An 11103-nucleotide genomic window follows, 5' to 3' on the forward strand; every position below is an offset into this window, starting at 1 on the left:
AGGAGAGACGAGGGAGGGAAGGGTGTACTTAGAGTAGCCACGTTGAATATCTGGGTTTGAGCAAAAGGTGAAAGCTGGAAGGCCTGAGCCCCAGGGGAGGCATTACAAAAAGAAGCCACTGCTCTGCCCAGGGTTTTGGGTTGGGTTTGGGTTTGATATTGGCATTGCTGAGAGGGAAGAGGAGAGCAACGAGGAGTCCAGAGGCAGCCCATCTGCTTTTGAAGAGTGTGCTTTTCCATCTCGCCGAGGCAGAGATGTTACCTGAATCTTTTAGCCACATTATGGTATGGGAACGATGTGTCCACCATGCAGTGGCTCCAGACAGAAAGAGAAGAAGAGCTGATTTCCCAAATTAATTTGCATGTTTAAAGACCTTGCAGGTGTGAAACAGCTACTGAGAAAGCTAATTGGGCTCACTGCTGCTCAGAATTGTCCACTGCTTCTCCTTAGCTCTGAACAGCAGCAGTCCCACATCTGCCCCAACACCAGGCCTCCTATCACAGGAGTTGCTTTATCCTTGGATGGTTTAGGACCTTACTGCACATTTCTGCCTTGTATGATTTTGTCTTCTTAATGTGTCTGGTCTGGTAAAATACCAACTATTTGCAACTATGAAAGAAGACAGAGGAAGCCTGCCAGAAAATGGTCAAAATTCTCCATTAAAATGTCCTTTTGAAAATAAGAATCTAATGAAAACTATCACATTAATTTTTCATGTGATTCTGCTAAGAACACACTGCATCTCTCATAAGCAGTCTGAGCAACGAATCTTCCATTAAAAAACAGTAAGTTCTAGTTGAGATTATGTTAACTTTCCATTATGTATCCAAGTACCAGAAAAGTCATCTGGTGTAATTCTACAGGAGAAAGGTTGTTACAATTTGAGCTGTTTCAGACAAATGGTGCTTTAAAATTTTCAGATTGAAATACAGACACATTTTCAAGATACAAAGAATAAGTAGATTGATGAGAAGAAATATGTTTTGAACAAGGTGTTCAGTTGAAAAATAACTGTATTACTCCTTACTATTAGTGATTGTTTGTTTTGTCCCTAAATACAGCTTGCAGTACATCCTGTATGTCCTCTCCTCAATACTAAGCATTTATTTCAGCTTCTGCTTTAACCATAAGGAAAAGATAGATTTTCTGTACATTTTGAAAAAGATTAGGCCCATAGATGTCTTATACAGATAGATACAGATGTCAACAGCATTGAAATATAAAGGTGTTCAAAGAAAACGAGAACACCTTCCAAAAAGATCCTTCTAGGTGTTACTTAAAGCTTATTTCACCATTGCTCAGAGAGCAATTGCGTGACAGGTTTTTTAGCCTGGGCCATAAAAAAACACTACGAAATGATTAGAAGCAAGTTAGCCTTAGGCAGCCACAGAATCCCATGGAATTCAAGAGAAAATTAAATGATGCTGAGAGGGTTTATGTTTCTGACTATCCACAGCAATTGGGAAAAAGATCAAGGAACCTCATCCTTCTTTGCCTTTTTTTATTAGAAACCTCCCTGCTTGGCTTCCAGAGTTCTCTGGCCCTGTTACCACTTCAGCTGAGGCAGCAGGAGAGAGGGATGAGGAAAAGTGTTGGTGGAAATGTTCAGATCACAGACTCTTTTCTCCCCAGTACAAGAACTGTGTTTCCAGCCAGATTCAGCCTTGTTTCAGGCCACACGGCCTCATGGATTAATTGATAATTTGCTTAAAGAAACACCTGTGAGCACGAGGAGTTGGGGCACCATGAGCTTGGCACTGCAGAGCTACAAGGAGGCACTCAGTATGGGAAGGGATCTTCCAGCCATTTCAGGGACTGGTCCTTCTAGTCAGACCCCATGATTAAAAGTACTGCATTGTACACCTAAGATAATCAGAACATAAAACAGATGTTCATCCTGTCCACTGCTCATTTTATTGCTTTTTAGTTTATGTCATGCCTAAATGAGCTTTTTATTAGAGAGTATTTAATCGTGTTTGGACACAAATGTCCTCTGCCTGTGTTCCCCTTTTTCTTTGAACTCTGTTTTTAGAAAATAATCTTTCCGTGAGACACATGGAAAGGGAGTGATTTGCAAAGCCTCAGCCAGTGTAATTAAGAGCCAAGAGCAGCTGACCTGAAATAGCAACAGTGAAAAATACACTCAATTGTTAAACGTAAATTACTCCATAATTAAGTCAAATTGCCTCATAACAAAGCTAGATCTTTCCCTCATCCATTACTTGGACAGAATTGTACTAAGGGAGTTCACACGTGGCATATTCTTCCACTAAGAAGTTCATAACTCTGTGAAAGATACTATCGCAGGAAAAAAACCCCGAACATTTATGTGGCCTTAGATACAAGTGCTTGTCTCAGGGAAGCGATGCGTTCAGGCTCTATGAGGTGCCTGAGCCTGCCTGATGTCTCACTGTTGTGAAAGGGATACTTCTGCTTCCACCCTCACCACGCCAACCTCTCCCTGTCCCACTCCCTGTTCACTGTAAAATGTGCCCATTCACCTCATTCCTCCATCCAGGCACACTATCAGTAGCTAGAAGGTAGGCAGCAGTGCAAGTGGCTAGACCTTCCGAGCTGGTGCAAAGCCTTTGGAATTAGAAGGGCTGCACAGAGTTACAGCAGTTCGGCACTGCAGAGATCAAAGAGACAGACAACTCACAGAAATCAAAGTGAAGTTTAGCACTGAGTTAACCTGGGCCTTCCTTGAGTTGGCCCAAGGAGTCACCTCCACTCCACACAGTGGCAGACACTGTAGTCACACTTTTGTAAGCCTGGGGAAGTAACTCCTCCTTTTGCCTCAAGACAGTTCTCCCTTTCTGATAAGCAGAAAGGGGCTGCTTGTAGTTACAAATTTTTTTCCACCATGGAGCTCCATGGACCTTCTGCCTACTCTGCTGCTGGCCACAACCAATGGACTAAGCAGCTCCAAGTGTTACCAGTCTACACCTTCTACACTCCCAGTATGATGCAGGAGATGTCAAACCATGATAATGCTCCCAACCCAGCATCAGAGCCTTGACTCATAATACCCGTTTCTTTTAATGTTGTAAAGGAGAGATGAAACCTAAAATCACCGCTAGAAGAACAGCAAAGAGAACATTTATGCTTGATTATCCTTCCTCGTCAAGAAACTTAAGAGAAATAACAAAGTTGCTGCAAATGGGATTGATTACGCATCTCCTTCTTGTCCATTCACTAGACCTGAGAAACAACAGAGGAATCCCACAAAGAGCCAAGGGTGACCAAAAAGATAACAGGCTGGGTTTCCATTTGTTTTTTCTTCAGATTTCGAACAAGGGCAACAGAAATCAGTGGTTCCCAGGTTGAATTGGTTTTGGCTCACAAACTGATTGTGGAGGACAGGAGGGAAATGGGAATATAAACCAAACCACCATATTGCTCTGGCAGGGTCTCCTCTGGAAGCTGATAAGAGCTTTCAACAACAATAGAGAAGGGACTGTAGCAGAAATTGTCTTCTTCTATTGACCAGTTCAGCTTATATAAGCTATGTTTAGTTTTACAACACTGGCTTTTCCTCACTTTCTTGCTTCACTTTATGTGAGTGGGGCAATCACAGCAATAAAGTTACTGTCATCAGTGCAGTTTACTGTGTTAGGGAGCAGTGACACCAGTGTGCCCCACGGCAGAACAGCCATTCTGGAGAAATGAGTGCTTGATAGACACCATCTTCCCCTCGGCAACCCCTCAGCCTGGGTCACTGCAGTGTCCATGCAAGGCAGCGGCGGTATCTTTTGGGTACTGATCTCCAAGAAGAAAAAGTGTTATTTCTATAACAGTTCAAAACTGTGTGTTTTCTTGGTGCTTTGGCTGGCAGTGAACAGAACTGCACACTCATCCAACAGTTCCCGTGCAGCACCAGCAGTGCTCAGCTTCTGGCATCCTCCTTGGAGCTCAGTGGAAATGGGGCAGCTCTGCTGCTGCCCAAGGTGTGCCAATATAGTCTCCACCTTTCCCAGCTCCAGCCCATTTCCTAGTAATTTATAAGGCATCTGCCCCCCAGCAATGCTGAGCCGCAAACCACCCAGTAAACCAGACAGCTTTCCAGAGAAAAAGACTGACATCCTCTGAAGAGAGCTAGGGATTCAACAGACTGGTTTTGTAACTCCCAAACAAGCTTGCACAGGAAACCTGCTGAGACTTTATTGTGGGCAGGAGGAAGGTGGATACTGGCCTTCTGTCAGACTGTATTGGAAGGTTTGTTCCAGGAACAGAGCTACACACTATTAGAATATTAATATTAGTATCAGTATTAGTATTGTTGGTTATTTCATTTTACTTTTTATTTTATATTTTAATTTACTTTCCAGGCCCATGAAATTTCTGTCTGCTTTCTGACAGCTCAGTGTCTTTATTTAGCCTCCTACCAGCGCGGTCCTAAACAGAAGAGCTGTAATTGTCTGTGTTTCTATAAAATAAGTTAAGTCACACAGGAAGGCCACACAAGAAACCTACAGCAAAATAGGAAACATGACAGGATCTTGGTTCTGCTCTTGACCATCAGGAAATCCAACCTGCAATTTGCAGTGTCAGAAAAGGGCTCACTTTCACAGTCCTTACGCATCATCTGTGCTTTCAGTGTTCAGGAGAACCAGGTGTTTTGCACCAGCCTCTGCTGCCTGTTACTATGGCACAAATCTGTGCTAACTTCACCAGCTGCAGTTAAATTACTCAGTTGAGTGTTCTTTGTGGAACTTGGGAGAGATACCAGTGGTCCTTGCACCTGCTTGCAGAATTTACCTGAAAAAAGGTATCTCAAAATCGGTTAATAAGCTCCACAGTGGGAAAGAACTGCATCCACTTCAGTAGCCTGCTGACACGTGGCTCACAAGAGACCACGTGTTTTGGGGTGGAAAGACCCCCTGGAGGTCACCAAGTCCAACCTCCTTCCTCCTCAGAGCAGGGCTGTTGGCCAGTGCTGGTTCAGGTCAACCCGAGCTACATCATTTATAATTATTTTTCACATAGACCATTGTTCTACATTGCAGGAATGCAGAATAGCAGGCTTGTTGTGGATCTCACTGACTTTTGGTGTCTATCTGGTCTGGGATGGGGGCAAATATGTGTAAAAGCCATACAGCATGGGAGTTTGATGTTGATTCCCTGAAGATACCTACAATCACATTACTGGAGAAACTCAGAGCACTAACGAAGGTTGTGTAGATGTTCCCCCCTAAAGTGTGCTGTGAGCTGAAGGCAGTGAGTGGAGAAATGCTGACTCCGCAGCAGCTCACATGGACTTGAAAGTATGAGAGATGAATATGAGTATTTACATTATGGAGGGAGCCTGGAGAAATATCAGAAAAGAGGAATGGAAATGGGTGCTAAGAAAAAGCATTTGTGTAAATCTCCCACCCCAGTGGCTGCATAGGGAGCTTCTGCTCTTAACTCGGTGTACTCCACAGCTTGAACAAAGTGGATGTGAGGAAAAATGTCCTTAGGACACTGCTGTCTATCTACAAAAGGAAGTAAAAGGAAAAGAGATGCAAAATAAGAGCTCAGCAAATGCTTGTGTTGCCAAGTCCCTGCCATAGTAAATTAACATCTGCCAGCTTCTCATACTATTTGAAGGATAAAGTCAGCCTTTTCTAGATCCTATAAAAAGCTGAACTAAAATGTTCAGATAAATGCAGATGAGGGAATTAATCTCTTAACTGCTCTCCTGTTGTGCAGCCTTATATATACAAAACCAAATGGTGCCATGTTTCAGGTGCTTTGAAGGGTGAGATTAACAGGAGAACACTAACACGACAAGGAATGACAGTGTAACCCTTAAAATGCGGAGTTGGTGTTGCTTCAGCATGAAAGGGATGGCCTGATCCATTGCCCTGTATCGTGGAAAATGCCTAATGAGGGTTTCTCTCTGCCTCATTTCAGAACCATGACCGCACGTGCATTGCGTGCAGAATCATCTACCGTTCAGATGAGCACCATCCTCCCATCTTACCCCCCAAGGCAGATCTGACCATAGGGCTACACGGAGAGTGGGTGAGCCAGCGCTGCGAGGTGAGACCAGAGGTCCTCTTCCTCACTCGGCACTTCATCTTCCACGACAACAACAACACCTGGGAAGGTCACTACTATCACTACTCCGACCCCATCTGCAAGCACCCCACCTTCACCATCTACGCCAAAGGACGCTACAGCCGGGGAGTGCACTCGTCCAAAGTCATGGGTGGCACAGAGTTTGTGTTTAAAGGTAGAGTGTCTTGTTAAATGGGGGCAGAGCTGGTCACGTAGCTATGGACCAGAGCAGAGTTCACTCGTAACAGTTTGGTTGCTGATTATTTCATTCTGTCGTTTCCAGGAGTTAGTCATTTCTTGGGAAGCTCACAGGCATTGTGTGAATGCCAGCCAAACTATACAGCTGCACGGCATTTCACACCACTGAAGCAAGTCTCATTCGAGGCAGAGATCTTTAAGTACAGCTCAAGAAAGTAAGATTTCGCATCACTAAGTCTTGGCGTCCAGTGGCCAGACTTCAAGCATCTAAGCAAGTGTCTAAGGTTAGATCTGTGTCCTAAGGCTCCCTTCAGTAGAGAGAGGAAAGCACCTTCAGAAGGCATTTCAGGTCTGAGGTGCTATAACTAACTTTCTGTCGAAGACATGTAACAGCATGTGTCTTCATCAGCTTCCAAGGAGCCCTAGAGCAAGTAAGGATGTCCCTAAAGACCGCTGATTAATCCCACCATGGTGAAGATGAGATGCATCTAACAGAAACCCCTCAAGTACTTTGAGAAGCAGTACACAGCAGTGATGCTATCTGGGTCCCTGCATCTTCCTGTGCAAACAGCCCCATAGCACCCTGTGTAGAAAGAGCTCAGTGGCTTTAAGCATTCACAGAAACAAACATCACCAAAATGCGATGTTCCACCATGGCACCAGACCCAGCGGAGCTTCTGAAAGCCCCAAGCACTCTGTGGTCTCTTTCCTCCTTCTTTCAGTTACCATGTGAGAAGCATAAAGCTTCTTCCGTGGCTCCAATTTAGGAAAGCATCTAACTGTAAAAACCAATTTACTAATCAGGGATCTTCATAGGAGGCAGGAGATGCCCTTGCCTGTCAGAACATTTGCTCTTTAGTGCTGCATGCAGCATGTCCCAGCTCATCTCCTGGAGAGAAGTCCAGTTTTTGCTTGGACTTCTGGTCTGTGGTATGCTAACTTACATCACAGGTCACGGTCACTAACTTGGTTTTGCTAAAACTTTTAGGTTCAGTTTCTGTAAATTACCTTTTACACCAGTTAGGGCAAATAATGCGAACTATAGAGTCACCGGGTCAAATATCTGTTCCGAAAACCTCAAAATAAATCTCCCAACAAGTCTTACTATAAAATGACAGCAAGAGAACTGGGATTTTGGTGTGCATGATGGCTCATTATTTCCTTCTGTTCCGTTCAGCACTGACCCATTCAGATCCTCTTTTCTTGATGCAGTGTCAGATGCACACCACCAGGAAAAATCTCTGTTCAGCTTCTATAGGCTCATTCGGTTTGATTTTTCCCAACCTTTTAAACTTGGCTGAAAAATACAACTTTGTGTCATAAGTTCTTTTGAAATACAGGCAGGTCAGAACTGGCGAAGCTGCAGGACTTCAGCGTTTTACACAAGCTGCAGCCACTGCTGAGACATGAGAAAATGCATCTGTCTGTAGTTCAGCTATATTTTGGCATGTAGCTCATGCCAAAAAGGACAAGTAATACAGGAAGATAGTGCAGCTGTGGTACCTTCCAAATCTTCCAACTGGGGCCAATTATTTCATTAGCTTTATGGAGTAATAGATACTAGAAAATGATGAAAAATACATGATAAACAGCCCTACTTATGGGTTAACAGAGATGGTAATAAAACATGATTATAGTTTTATTGTTTCCTCTTTTACCTATCTCCTAATACAACAAACCAGGCTGTTATCTGTAAAGGATTGTATGGAATTTATGAAAAGCTCTGCTTAATCTCTGACTGAGATATGCAGCCATCAGGTTTTCTTCAGCTGAGTTGGGGGTGGTGTATGTGTTCTGTGCAAGAAAAATGCATCAAAGACATACGATGCAAACAGATCTGCTGGCAACACCTGCAGTATGAAAATCTGATTTAAGAATGAACAGGAAGAGACAATTCTGATTTCACAGGTACACTGCAACCCGCCTGCTGCCTTCGCTTTTGTTTTCATCCCTCTGCTAATAGCTCCTCTCGCCCTCTCTTGCAGTGAATCACATGAAGGTCACTCCCATGGATATATCCACAGCCTCACTGCTCAATGTCTTCAATGGGAATGAATGTGGAGCACAGGGGTCCTGGCAAGTTGGGGTTCAGCAGGATGTCACCCACACGAATGGCTGCATTGCGCTCGGCATCCGCCTACCTCACACCGAGTACGAGATCTTCAAAATGGAGCAGGATGCCCGGGGCAGGTACTTGCTGTACAATGGCCAGAGACCAAGCGATGGGTCCAGCCCGGACCGACCGGAGAAGAGAGCCACTTCCTATCAGATGCCTTTAATTCAGTGTGCTTCTTCTGTACCCAGATCTGAAGAGTCACCAGAGGAGAATAAAATAAGGCTGTATAGCAGCAGGGCACCAGAAAAATATCCCAGCACCTCAGCTCTTGCTTTGGTGTTTATTTGTACTGTGTCATATTGGGACATTCTCAGCTAGAAGTGGAAAAAAACCTTATTTTTCATGACTACAAAGACAGGATTCCACCAGACTGGGGGTTGTTTTTCTTCTGAAAGAAAGGAACATTTGTTTTCTTGATGCACTTGAATGCCTGAGAACTGTTGTTCTTTTCCTTACTTCCCCCCTCCTCCTCGAATCCCGAACGGCACCCGTTTGATGTTTGTGCTTTGAACTTCATCCAGTCTGATCCCTGGCCTGACATGACTGCACAAAAGTAATTGCACTTTAGGACTGCAGAATTCTGGGGGGAGGGAGGGGGTCTCCTTTTATTATTATTGTTTTTAACTGCTGGGGTGAATGTTACGATCCCGCTTCAGCCATCTCTGCCATCTTACTGCTGTGGGGCTCTTCTCCCCAACACCCCATTTCTCATCAGAATATAGCTCTGGGGAAGGGCTCGGTATTGTGCCAGTACTGTGATAGCAGCTTCCCCCTCTGACTTCACAGCTCTGATGTAGATATGTATATAAGGAGGAAACCCACAAGGATTTATCTTGTCATTATCTCACAGCTCATAACAAAGAAACAGCAAAGCGACAGCCCTCTGTTCAGATAGTGCTAAATGGTTGATACCTCTAATGAGAAAAATATCCCAAGTAATTTAAGCTATTTTTACAATCATTAAGTTGTAAAAATAACCAGTGGTTTAGGGATTTTCTTGTTCTATTTCCTTTGCTGTGTAATTGCTTCAAGGCCTCCCTTTGTTTCTAGTGAGTAGTTACAACCAAGCCGCCTTAAAGCCAGACACAAGCATTTCTGTCGGATGCACGCAGTGCAGGTAAGCTGCGATACAAGGTGGCAGGGACGACTTACATTCTCATATCGCTGAGACTTTACATGCTCTGCTCATGGTATTTGTGCCTTGGATTTCCTGTCAGCCGGGTGGGCAAAGTAAAGAAGTGAGTGGAGTCATAACATGCAACCCTATTTAGACTGGCCCAGTCTTACCAGAGGGAAGAGCAAGAGTGGCACAAATGCAGCCACGTCCTCCCTTTTCTGCTTGCTGGACAGACCGAACAGACTAGGGACAATGTAGGCCCCCTCCGGAAGCTATCAGGAGAACTGGCTACCCTGGATTTGGAGAAGGCTGAGGTTCTGAATGATTTCTTTGCCTCGGTCTTCACTGGCAAATGCTCTGACCACACCACCCAAGTCTGGGAAGGCAGACGCAGGGACTGTGAGAATGAACACCCTGGGCCCACTGTAGGAGAGGATCTGGTTTGAGACCATCTTAAGAACCTGAAAGTACACGAGTCCATGGGACCTGATGAAAGCCATCCACGGGTCCTGAAGGAGCTGGCGAATGAAGTTGCTAAGCCACTGGCCATCGTATTTGAAAAATCATGGCAGTCAGGTGAAGTTCCCGATGACTGGAAAAAGGGAAATATAACCCCCATTTTCAAGAAGGGGAAAATGGAAGACCCGGGGAATTACAGACCAGTCAGTCTCACCTCTGTGCCTGGCAAAATCTTGGAGCACATTCTCCTGGAAGGCATGCTAAGGCACATGAAAATCAACAAGGTGCTTGGTGACAGCCAGCATGGCTTCACTAAGGGGAAATCCTGCCTGACCAATTTGGTGGCCTTCTATGATGGGGCTACGGAACTGATGGACAGGGGTAGAGCAGTTGATGTCATCTACTTGGACTTGTGCAAAGCGTTCGACACTGTCCCACACGACATCCTTGTCTCTAAATTGGAGAGACATCAATTTGATGGATTTGGTGGATAAAGAACTGGCTGGACGGCCGCACACAAAGAGTTGTGGTCAACGGCTCAATGTCCGGCTCGAGACCAGTAACAAGTGGTGTCCCTCAGGGATCAGTGTTGGGACTGGTCTCCTTCAACATCTTTGTCGCTGACATGGACAGTGGGATTGAGTGCGCCCTCAGCAAGTTTGCCAATGACACCAAGCTGTGTGGTCTGGTTGATATGCTGGAGGGAAGGGATGCCATCCAGAGGGACCTTGACACGCTTGTGAGGTGGGCTGATGCCAGCCTTATGAAGTTCAACCATGACAAGTGCAAGGTCCTACCCCTGGGTCAGAGCAATCCCAGGCACAGCTACAGGTTGGGCAGAGGAAGAATCTGAGGGCATGTCTTAACCTCAAGGCATTTGGGCTGTGGCTTTTACTGACATACACATGTTTTGGCTCACAGAAGGAAAAGGAACCAGTGTAAGAAATGTAAGGAGTAAGGTCATCATGTTTCTTTCATCAGTATGAGTAGCTTCTAATTTTTCATTCGAGTATTATGTGAGACAAAAATGTTATTTCCAACATCACACAAAAAGTATGTCTTGAATGAAGGTCTTTCAGCTTTACACAGGTGAGTCTCCATACTGTCTGCTATAGCAGAAGCGATCTTTGAAAACACACTGACAGCATAGACCTTGCTAGCAAAGCAGCAG

The 11103-nt window shown here is 44.8% G+C and overlaps 1 protein-coding gene across 1 annotated transcript in view; it reads left to right on the forward strand.

Annotated features, from left to right (window-relative positions):
• The window catches only part of APCDD1 (APC down-regulated 1), a 28932-nt gene extending 18815 nt beyond the window's left edge, over positions 1 to 10117 (forward strand). Inside the window, exons 4-5 of the mRNA XM_065667983.1 lie at positions 5896 to 6217; positions 8226 to 10117. Coding sequence (XP_065524055.1) covers positions 5896 to 6217; positions 8226 to 8674 — 771 coding nt within the window. The 3' untranslated portion in view covers positions 8675 to 10117. The remainder of the gene's footprint in view (positions 1 to 5895; positions 6218 to 8225) is intronic.
• Positions 10118 to 11103: the final 986 nt, after the last annotated feature.

Source organism: Lathamus discolor, chromosome 2 (genome assembly GCF_037157495.1).
Source record: "Lathamus discolor isolate bLatDis1 chromosome 2, bLatDis1.hap1, whole genome shotgun sequence".
NCBI classification, from domain to species: Eukaryota; Metazoa; Chordata; class Aves; order Psittaciformes; family Psittacidae; genus Lathamus; species Lathamus discolor.